Source organism: Xenia sp. Carnegie-2017, unplaced genomic scaffold (genome assembly GCF_021976095.1).
Source record: "Xenia sp. Carnegie-2017 unplaced genomic scaffold, XeniaSp_v1 HiC_scaffold_23, whole genome shotgun sequence".
Taxonomy (NCBI): domain Eukaryota; kingdom Metazoa; phylum Cnidaria; class Anthozoa; order Malacalcyonacea; family Xeniidae; genus Xenia; species Xenia sp. Carnegie-2017.
The window spans coordinates 9,737,455-9,749,485 of NW_025813486.1; the positions used below are offsets into that span (position 1 = coordinate 9,737,455).

At 32.9% G+C, this 12,031-nt stretch overlaps 1 protein-coding gene across 1 annotated transcript; it reads left to right on the forward strand.

The window, feature by feature from the left end:
* Nucleotides 1-417: 417 nt before the first annotated feature.
* LOC124447972 (vacuolar fusion protein CCZ1 homolog) lies at nucleotides 418-11,793 on the forward strand. The gene is made up of 17 exons (XM_046998976.1): nucleotides 418-516; nucleotides 728-825; nucleotides 2,393-2,486; nucleotides 3,700-3,777; nucleotides 3,989-4,036; nucleotides 5,268-5,351; nucleotides 5,699-5,750; nucleotides 5,857-5,935; nucleotides 6,020-6,064; nucleotides 6,596-6,674; nucleotides 7,008-7,075; nucleotides 7,191-7,308; nucleotides 7,560-7,593; nucleotides 7,956-8,073; nucleotides 10,048-10,191; nucleotides 10,572-10,699; nucleotides 11,624-11,793. Exons 1-17 carry the CDS (start codon nucleotides 436-438, stop codon nucleotides 11,677-11,679), a joined length of 1,404 nt encoding a protein of 467 aa, XP_046854932.1. The 5' UTR covers nucleotides 418-435; the 3' UTR covers nucleotides 11,680-11,793.
* Nucleotides 11,794-12,031: the final 238 nt, after the last annotated feature.

Genomic DNA, 12,031 nt, shown 5'->3' on the forward strand with positions numbered 1-12,031 from the left:
TCGAAACAGAAGTTATGAGGGTCAACGTTCAGGGTGGAACAGAGCCGGGTAGGCTCCATCACCTTCAATAATTTTGTAGCCATTTTTGAATTCTTGAAATTAGTTCTAGACTCCCGACCAGCACTACCCACCATCTATGCACCTAGGGGTGCATAGAGGCTGAATGATTCTTAGCCTTTGGTGTTTTTATTTTATGATTGACTTTATAGAAATCTAGTGTCATGAAATCACATTCTTTTTCTGAATTTTGCTTGTTGATATTCAACCAGAGGAATCTGTTTCATGTACCGCAAATATTAAGCGAGTAAGAATTTTATTGTTTTTTAAATCTCATTCGCCCCATCACAGATATATCTTTATTATATAACTTCGGTGCATCCCCAGGAAAAATGTAGTCCGTGGTGCCTTATCAGGGACTGGAACTAGATAATAAAGATGGCGTTGTTAAGCAAGACTTCGCCTGAATTTCGAAATTTTTTCATTTACAACTCGACCTTTGGACCAAAAGAAGGCATGGTATGAGTAATATATGGTTTATCAATTTCTTTTATGTTTATGAATCATGATTGCTTCCTTTAAACATGAAAATATATCGTTCAAATGTCTCTTTCACTATAATACATTTGATATTAATTGACTGTATATTGCGTAAATTACTTGATACCTAACACTATTACTCTGCAGTTTCATCTCAAAATAAGACAGTTATACAAAAATATTTACTTAGGAAAAAGAGAAGATTCTTCTTTACCTTCCTCCAGAGGAGGATATTGAAAAGCAGATTCGCAATGTTGGACTATGCGAAGCCATTGTGAAATTTACACAGTATGTAATTGTTTATTTGTTTTCGTGTGTGATACTTCATTTAACAGTAAACTGTGGGGATTACCATGACCAAAATTAGATTATTCTTGACAACTTGGAGTTACCACTGGTTTTTGTTAAAAACTTGTACTTTTGATTGTGAAATTAAATGAATTTCATTATGAATTCATGATTTGGTAGATGAGTTAAGAACTTTGCTCTGTTTTGAACTTTGAAACTATAAATAACAGTTTGGACAATCTAAGCTTGTCAGAACCAATGTAGTAAAAAAATTTGGCCACACTTCCTCATACTTTAGCCTCCCTTAGGCATGCAGGACAAAGGGCAGGAGGGCAGCTGCCTTCTAAGAGTATTTGAAAATTGAAGAGTTGGGCAAATTTCAAATGTTAGGCAAAAATCTGGGGGAACTCTTTGTGAGTTATATTTTCTGCACCCCTCTCAGAATTGATAGCTCTCGTATGCCTATGCCCCCTTCTTATATTGTCAATAGATAGCAAAGGTAGCAAAATAAACAAAAGGTCTTCACAATCTATTCATCTCCCACTCTCAATTAATAATGAAGTCACTGGGGAAGTCAATCTTACAATGAAATCCTTGCAAAATACAAATGCAAATTGTGCTTTATTCATTGCTAGAAGTGCTTGCTTGTTTGAAATTTACAAATGCAAAAATCAAAATATTCACTAATTGCTTTTTGTCAAAAATTCAGAAAAAATTACAGTAATCAAGAGTTTTTCTTTTTTCTACCCTTTTACCCATACTATGTTGGGTATTTTATTAAATGGAAGTTTGTATTAAAGCATGTGTTGAGAGAAAATTTTTCCACTCCCATCCAAATTTTCATCTTCCATTTAACACTCCCCATTGAAAGGTAGCAAAATAGATTAAACCCAATGGTGGACAATGCACAATACAACCTAAAAAACCTTCAAATTTAGCAAGTCATTTACATTGTATGTTGAAAACCAATCTAATAACCATATAGTCACTAAGCACTGTACAAAGGCGAGATTTTTGTAGACATCTTGGGTGGGGTCATAAATTTGTGGGTGGGTAGGTGCATGCAGGCTGAATGATTCTTAGCCTTTAGTGTTTTTTTTATGATTGACTTTATAGAAATCTAGTGTCATGAAATCACATTCTTTTTCTAAATTTTGCTTGTTGATATTCAACCAGAGGAATGTATTTCATGTACCGCAAAAATCATTAAGCGAGTAAGAATTTTATTGTTTTTTATATCTCATTTGCCCCATCACAGATCTTTATTTCAGTAGTAAATTATAATTTAGATTTGGATTTTGTTGCATGTTGTTGGGCCTTGGATCAAATTTATTTTCAATTCAAAGGAAGCGCATTGATTTTCAAGGGAAATGCAAAAACCTTTAGGGGGTTTTCAAAGCAATTTTATAACTTGTACATGTACTTGCACCTCCCCTCAAAATATGGTTTAGTGTCATATAAATAAAACGGTTGAAAGAGGGTTTTCACAACATGTTTTTTAAATGTTGTTCAAAACTTTTGTGTTGTCTATTTTGTTCATATTTTAATGCAATATGAAATTTGGTAGGCAGTTTACTCCTGACAAGCCTTGTGAATCACTTCATACACAGAAAACGAGACAGGTTTTCTATGAACCAGAAACAGATTTCTGGATGATCATGGTGAGAATGTTGATATTGTTTTAATCTAACATCATAATTAAGGTATTGTTATAATGTTAATGAAACTTAGAAAACTGTATGATAAATTCAACATATATTTAGGTGTATAGTTAAAATTTGGTCAAAGTGAGAATTAGGGATAGGGTTTACCGAAAGTGATTAGTTTGCAAGTGAAATATGGATCTTTAATGACAAAAAGCAGTCTCTGCTCTTTATGCAAGAAAAATATTTTCTATTTCCTTTATAAAGAATAAACAATATCAAATAAATAAATTTACCGAGTTCAATGAGACATAGTTTATATTTTTAAATAGCTTTTACATTTCCCGTGCAAACCGGAAACTGCGAGACGTACTTTCTGTAGACGTTATGGAAACACAAGTTTTCGAACGTTCAGCCAATCAGTGTCCGTGTTTTTGAAATGCTAATTTATAGAAACACGGGATGTTCAGTCTCGCTAAAGTCTCTTAGGTTGCGTGTTTGCGGGGAAATGTTGAAAACAAAAATATAAACATGTCATTAAAATCAATAATTTATCTTCTTAAGACTGTGTCTAAAAAGCTATTTATAAAGGAAATAAAAATATATTTACTTGTTTCAATTGAGTTGCAGAAACACTTGTGAAAGTTTGGTAGAAACTCAAAATTGCTTGGAAACACTAGTACTTCGTGCTTGTGCTTGCCAGTTCTGTTGCTACGCAATTCCTTTATTTCTGATTTCTGTCAAACTTTTCTACTATAGTAAATGGTTTGAACCCGGTTTTGAATTCCTTTATAGTATACTATACCAACCTGGACAATCTACATTTACAAACATGTAACGATACTCCCGGGTTCAAACCATTTACTTTAAACTTTTCTACTTTAGTGTATTACTGTAGAGAAGCACGGAAAATGTCTTTATCTTAAAATAGACCATTAAAAGATAGAATTCTCAGCAGAACATCGGTTCTGGGTTATTAAACGATAGCACACTTACTAATGCATCACTTGTTAATTAAAGCTAGCAGCCTAGCACGCCATTAATGCATCATTTAAAAGTGTTTAATTCAATCTTTTGGGGTGATATAATAATATTCATTTATGTTATGTAAAATTATTTGCTGTGTAGTTTTCGTTGCTGCTGTAGTTAATCAAATGTTAGAAGCTAGCACGCCACTCAGTTTCAATCATAGACTTTTATCTATCATCATTGTATTGTTTACTGCCAACAGACAGTGACGATACCATTTAGCGAAAAGATGGCGGATAGTAATCAAGCGGAAAGACATTATCATCACGAAGATGTTCACGTAAGTGATATCATGTTTTACAATCTTTTTCCAACCGACAATTTCTAAAAATAAATGCGAGAACACATTCCAAAAAACACCATCTTGTAAACTTCACCCTGCAAAACATCCCATAAATTTTACAACCAGTTGCTTTGTCTAATCAAGATTTTATTGCTACAATTTTTTCGATGAAATTATATGAGAGCGTTCTGTGTTAATTCTTTTTTAGGACAACGTTCTTATTGCCGTATTAAAACAAACATATCAAATGTTTAAGGTATTTAATGCGGTCAGTGATGCGGTGTTTTGTGATGGTGCAGTGATAGCTATTTGGGAATTTCAGATTCGACTACGAGTATGACTTCTGCTACGTGATTTGACCGTGAGGCATCTGGGTTTGATAAACAAGTTGTACTCGTAGTGAAGAGAATTTAATATGATGAGCGACGAGTACGAGAGTGGTACGAGTGCGAGAGTGGTACGAGTACAGCTAACACGACTTTAATCTTTTTTTGTTGTTATTATGTACTGTGCTAGATCTATTTTTGAAGCATTAATTACTGAAGAATATCTAAGTTTCCTTTCTGCATTGGCATTACAATCACAATAAGCAACTGAACAAATGAACGGCGAAGCTTGTCATATTCTTTGTGAGTTTGTGGGAAAAAAGCTTTAGAGGAAGACATGAAATCGCCGGATTAATGGGGCTGAATAATTTATTTCATAATTAATGAAATATTTTGTTTGTTCGTCATTTTGTTTTGTTTTTTGCCAGACTCTGTACGTTCAATAAATTTTATTTCATAAAACGAGTGGTATTGTTTTTCTTTGACAAAAAAACAATGGCACGAAGAACAGAATGAGCGGCAATACAAAAAACAATGATTAGCAAAAAGAGACCAATCGTTTCTCTCATAAATGCATAAACAAAAACAATTGTGCAATATTACTTTACAGTTTTCAAACTGAAAAGCAATCAAAAAGATAATGTATAGAAAAATAGTGGATGTTATTTGAAGTATGGATGTTTTAGAAAATATAGATGTTATAGAAACTATGGATGTTATATGGATGTTATAGGAAATATGGATGTATGGAAATATAAAGTATGGTTGTATGGAAAATTTGAATGTTATGGAAAATATAGATGTTATGGAAAGTATCAACAGTATAGAAAATTTAGATGTTTTAGAAAACATGGATGTTATCGAAAATACGTATCTTTTAGAAAATTTAGTTATTGTAGATCAAATATGGATGTTAGAAAATATGAATTTTATAGCAAATTTACATTTAGAAAATATGGATGTTGCATGTAGAAAATTTAGATGTAGAAAGTATGGATTTTGTTAAAAAGTGTAGATGTTGGAGAAATTATCAATGTTTTAGATAATTTTGGTAAAAAATGTTGAAAGAATAAGAAATGTCTGACCATTGATAGTTCACAACAATTTATTGTAAATGAGACCGGAGCTTGCACTCATTACATTTATTTCCATTAACTTTAGTTGTTTAATGGCTCTTTTCGGGACATTAATGCTTTTTGTGATCTAAATGAGCTACGAAGACGATTGGGATACTTCTTTGCTAGGGTGAGTAAACATTTTCTGTAGGTGTGATTGTATATGGGGGATAGTAGGAGGGTGTTAAAAGAACAACATTATCCTGTGAAGTGAGTGACAATATGAAAACAGGAATTGGGTGGTGTAAAATATGTTAGCTGATATATGTGGATAAAGTACATTAATTCGTGATTTTTATTAAGTTTAATTTCTTTATGGTTGTAATTAGAAAGAAAGAATATGTCGGCTTTTGATTTCTTAATTCAACAGTTTTGTAGGTGATAACATCACCCAAAAGGATGTATGTGTTTATTAATTAACAACAGGAATATTTATTTTGTATTTAGTTCGTCTTTACCTTTTCTTTTTACTTTTAGTATTTAGGAACGATTGACTTCTCGAAAGTGGATATATTGAGCGTTTTTTCAGGTAGCAGCATTTCAAAATTGTAATGTTTAATTTCCTTTAATCAAGTGACTCCTAAGTTAGGGAAATTTTGTGTGAATTAAAAATCCAATTTTGTTTATCTTTTAAGGAATACAATTCCTACCGCTGGACAAAACAACGTTTCTAAAAATCAGCTGTTTCATGAATTTGATTGAACATAAATTTAGGTTGATACAAAGTGAAAAATTCTTAAAAATTCTTTAGAAAACCTCTTGTGGTTATTCATTTAAACGTTCTATGTATTATTTTAGTTCCATAAAGTACACGGTGTTCATGTACGACGATCAAATTGTTTGGTAAGCTTTACTGGTTTTTAATGTGCGATATATATATATATATATTTGTGTTTTTAACAAACTTGTTATAGGTGCTTCAGTTACAATAATACAGCCGGTGATGTTGGTGCATTACTCAAAGGTTAGGTGTGTGCTGGAGTGATGGAGGTGTTTCAGGCATAGATATATCACAATAGTGTAGCTTGTAATGTTGGTGAGTTAGTCATATCTGTGGAGATGGGAGTGTGTTTGCCACAGTTATTGGTGTTTTAGTTCTTCAGTAACTATGGTCAGTGTTGAGAAGGGATGTGTGAATGACAAAGGGGTATAGTTCATTCATCGCAAAGGGCTAGGCATGCTTTTGGTTGAATACATTTAGATTATCAGCTGATTCAATTATTTAATAGGTTTCAGTCTCATAAAACATATTCATTTATTACTTTGCTTCTGTTAAATTGATGAATTTTCCCAAATCCCTCGGATCCGCTGTAAAACGCCAAGGGGAAGTATTCCCAACGGCCAACACCCAATGTGTCATATTTGTTTTTTTAGGAGTGGTCTTGAGCAAGAAGATATGAGAGTGCTGTATAGATATCTAACGACAAGTTTGATTCCTGTCGCGAATGAAGAGGTACAAAAGTGATAACTTTAATAAATTCATAAAAAACATAAACTCTGTTAATATCTTTACTGTTAATATCACTCATTTATGGCTATTCTTTCTATTTCTTTTCGCTGTTATTTGTGTTATTTGAGTACAGTTTCCTCTCGATTACCAGAATCCTTTACGTAGCAACCAGAGCATTTTGAGCTAAATCACCAACAATAGGAATCCTAATCACAAAACTGCTAGAACCTCATACGTTTGTTTCAACTTAGAAGTTTGGTGACAAAATATTTATGATAAGTTTTGACAACAATAAAATTCCTCGTTTAGTTGTGAAAGCTTCCTAAAATTTTGTAGTGGGCTGCGTATGAGAAACAAATGATCGCGCGTGGAGAAAACACGTCCTCGCGAAATCATCGTGGAAGGTATATTATACACGCATTTGTGTACAACTGAGCGTTTTATAGTCAGAACAGAAGAATGCTTCTGCAAATGAAGAGAGTGATACGTCACGTTAATCCTTCCAATGATGTATTACAGGTTTGTCACGTGTCCACCAGACTTGATGGAGGATGTTCGAGGGCCTCCGCGTAAGTTACCGCGGATATTTATTGAGGAAGAAGATGGCTTGAAAGAGTTCTTCTTGGTGGTTTATCAGGTTGGTTCTTCTTACCTCAACCCTCCCCCTTCCCATCGTCAAACGACTGCAGTTTTTGAACTAAACATAATAAACCTCCCTCCTCCCCCCCTCACCGTAAGACAGTTGTTATGTGTTCTGTGAGTAAACTATTTTTGCAAATAAATATAGTCTTCGATTGTTGTGGCTCGTTGACTACTATTCCCTGTGAGTAATTTTTTATCCCTAACAAGTAGCGCTGTTTTTACTCTATGATTTTATTTTAACATTAGGCTGTAGATGCTGTTGTTAGTATGTTAGTTGCAGGTAAGACGAACTTCAAACGCAGAATTTCCTTTACGCGTGAACTTATGTATTGTCTTCCCCATTGTCAATGTTGAATCGTTTTCGACAAGCTTTTTAATTATTAGAATTGTGTAGATTTAAATATTATGTTGTGTAAATATGCAAATTTGAAACTCATTATCTCCGAAAGCTAAACAACATTGGTCAATTTCAGTGTTTTTAAAAAATGTGTGAAATAGTTATTTATAATCAGTGTGCATCACGAAGCAACGAATTGTTTTTGTTTTACTGCATGCTTTAAGAAAACGATAGACATTTTGTAGCGAACAATAAACAAAAGCAAGCATGTTCATTAATTCGAATTTGGCTTTACTTGTTTTTAGTAAATGAACCGCCCGATAAAGAAATTTGTAAACAGCTGAGTGGTTTTGTTGGACACAGATTGACAAATTTGGCAAATGTTATTAGCGAGCATGTCAAAACAAAGAAAGCCAATTTAACGTAAGTTATTTTTTTCTTCTTGTTTTTACTTTATAAATTTGTGTTTAGTTTATTTTATGGTGATATGTTAGGATACATAAAAGTACTACTAAAAAATTGATTAAAACGAAAAAACTTTTTCATCTTGCCAAACATGTAAACATATATTTTTGATTAAGTTTTTGCACCTTTCGAATATTTATTAAAATGGAAACACCTTGTCATTTTTCCAAGCATGTAAACATATTGTTCTATCTTGTTTTTAAATCATTTACTGAATATTTATTAATGAAAAACCTTTTTATTTGTCAAAACATGTAAACTTGTATTTATAACGTTAAGATTAAAAAAGTAAAAATCTTAATGACTGACATGGCGAAAAAAATCTTGATAACTTTATTCAAAATTTGAATTGAATGAGTTAGCCAATTTGTCTATAGATTTAGACTCGACGACAAAGTCATCATATTCAAACATACTAAAATAAAACTTAGAATCATTAATTTCAGAAGCTGTGGCTTATGAAAATTTCAGATATTATGTCTGTTATGGCAATACTTTATTTTGCGAACTAACCAATAGGTTATCACCCAAAACTGCAAAGAAAAGTTTTCCATTGATAAGAATTACCTGTCAAAATATCAACGACGTAATAATCACACTCAATTCCGAGTTTCAAATATAAGTCTTACCTGACCAATCACGAGTTAGGATTTTCTTACCTGACCAATCACGAGTTAGGATTTTCTTACCTGACCAATCACGAGTTAGGATTTTCTTATCTTGCCGTCGTTTTAAAAAAGGAGACGGTATCAGTGTTTTTATGGCATTACGAAGAATTAATTGTGATTCATTTCAATGATAAAAATTGTCTTTCTTGTGCTGTCTATTTTTTCTCTGCTTATTTCGTATTTATCTATCATCAAGAAGACATTGTTTGTATTTCAAAGAAAATCATTTTTCTATTATTAATTTTCTTTTATATTAAATTTTCAAAGCAACCGAAGTACTTGAGATTCTACTTGCATCATCGTAAACTTCATCATTTGCTCTGTTGGAAGTTAATCAATTCGTGCATTATTTATGCAACCTTCGATTGCTACATGAGAATCTCTCCACGATTGTGTATTTTAGAGATTGATTAAGTAAACAAAGTCGAGCTGGCAACGTTTTTCTGCATTTTTCATCAACTTTTCAGGCATCACATTATCATTGCGTCAACATATATTTTTACGACGGACCGATCATTTTTTTATTTCTTTCCGATGCCTCCGCTTATGGAGTTGAACGTGTCAATATTCCAAGTGAAGTAGAAAGCCTTGATATTTAGGTTGGACCGTAGTGATATATGCTATAATCTGAAAAAAAACAATTGATTTCGTACAAACTTGATAAGACAGAACCTATATGAGTTTCCCTAGTTATGTAGTATGTTAGGCTATTCATTATGCCCCCACTCATAAATGGTCAAGCTGGCTACGATTCGGCCATGCATGAAATTTCATCGTTTTTCACCCAGAAAACTGTCTTTTACGTTCTTTTCCTAGCTTCTATTTGTGAAATAGTATGTAACTGAAAGTGTAAGTGCTTACGTGTGTATGACTTGTGAAGTATGTCCCTCAAACTGTCTCTTAAAGTTAACTATGCTTGCGTATACGAAGCAGCGATGTTCGTTGTCTGTCTTTGGGTAATTTGAGTTGTTTTAGTTCAGTTATTTGGCATTTGTTGGTGTTTGATTTGTGCTCTTGATACGATGACATAGTAAATTAAAATGATCGAATAAAGCGGAAATTTTGCACATTTTTCTAACTGTGAAAGTCGAGAGTTGGTTGTATCTATTTTTAGGTGTGGAATGGGTGTTAGAATGATTGGTACCAGTTGATTCTCATCCCCACCCCTCCTCTCTCGCTCATTCTGTCCTTTCATTTGGATAAGCTTCCTAGTTTTTTTTTGATTCCCACTAAAATCACTAGTTTTTTATCCCTCCTATTTTAGTGTGGAACAGGAATACCGTTATGTTTACTTCAATCACATGAACCTAGCTCAGAAGACAACAATCCACAACAAAAAACAGAATTCGACGTTTGTCCCCCCTGAAATCATCAAAATAATTTGTAACATAAATGCGGACTTTGCAAGGTAAAATCTTCAAATTTGACAGTTATGAAATATTTTAAGGAAGGAGCTTTAGTGTGAAAAGTGCGGCAATCTTTGTGTCTATATGTTTTGCTCTTAATATATGAGAGAAAATAAATGTACGAAACAAATTTATTTTCGCTGAATGAAAATACAAGTCCATTGGCAGTGATTTTTTTGAAACATTGCTCTATCCTTGGATCTATAGTCCTTTTTTTTTACATTTCATTTTAGCTACTGTTTTTTTTTCTCTTTTCCATTTTTTGTACGAATATTAATTATCACGTGCGATTATTCTATTTACGATATATCGCATGCGCCTTTGTACAATTTACTGTAATTCGTAAAAACAATGATTTAAAAAACCTGCTTGTTTTCACAAGGGCAAACGATGATGGTGAAGTGTATATGAAAACTCTCACGGATTGTTGGGTTGTTGGTCGAAAGTCGGATCAACGAGAACTCTACGTCATAATTAATCAAAAAAATGCCAATTTGATTGATGTTAATGGTAAATATTTGAGTGCCCGTTTTTGATACTTATTACTCGATTAGCCTCCGTTTTGTAAAGAAAATCGTGTATTACGCCATTAGAAAACGAGAGGAATATACATGTAAAGTTACTTGGGATGTTTAGTATACACATTAAAAGGTTCAACTTATAAGATTAGGATTATTTTCAGCAGTGATAACGATTATTGGGCACTTTTTCTTTCGTCAAATGGACACTTAAACCGTGGTCAACAAAACGACCACCCATATTTATAAAATGGTTATTTAGAAGCTATTGAACTAGTTACAGATGATGGTGTTATTACTTTATTTAAAGTTAACAAATGCTCTCCTCATGAGTCTAAATCATTGAACTAAAATACATTGAACGCTACCTGAAGCAAATAGTTGAAGCCGATTCTTGCATCAGACACGCGTGTGTAGTGTTTCGATATTCTCTTGCGGAGTAATAATTGATTGAGCGCACACGCGTGTCTGAGGTAAAATCTCGCGTGTCTGGGGTAAAATCACAGCTTCAAAAAAATTTATTAGGGTTTTGTATTACTGATAGCGTTCCATGTATTTTAGTTCAATGGCCTAAATTGAATCAGAGTTTATGGAGAAATGTATAGAATGTGTTCATGCTTGTTTCAAATTTCAATTCAAAAGGCAGAGTTTCTTTGAATAATATGAATCCTTCACATTTATAGCTACAATTCCTGCGTTTTGGCATTATTCTAATTGTTTTGATCTGCACTTGTTCATACATGCTTAACATAATTTGAATAGGCAATGTTTTTAAGAATTAAATTTATGAAATTAAATGGGCTGGAATGTTAAAAACTTCACTCTCCTTTCAGAAATGGATCTGGGGTGTTCAGAGTGAATTTCAAATGCCAAGTTTTTACTTCTTCTTAAAACATCATATTCTCTTTTAATGTAGAGGAAGTGAAGAGAATGACTGCGATGCACTTCAATCAAATATTCTTTCTGGATTGAACAAAATTTCTTTATCTTCAAAGGTGGGATTAGACCTACAGTACTTATAAATATATTGTATATGAGACATAGATTTTTATTCGTGTCTTTAAAATAAAATACTGTTCCATTCTACCTGATGTTTGATGGCTTAAGTCGACTTACTGTTCTGTCATAGGCCTGTCTTAAAGGGCCGTGAGAATGTACCTCAACCCCAAAATAGTTTTTGGCTTTATTTAAGAAATAAAAGATGTTTACTGTTTTGGCACAGGGTTATGCAAACCGAGGAGACTTGGGAGAACTAATCAACCAGTTTGTAATTGATAAAATACTTGAACTTTGACTTAAAGAATGATATTTCACGGTAATGCTT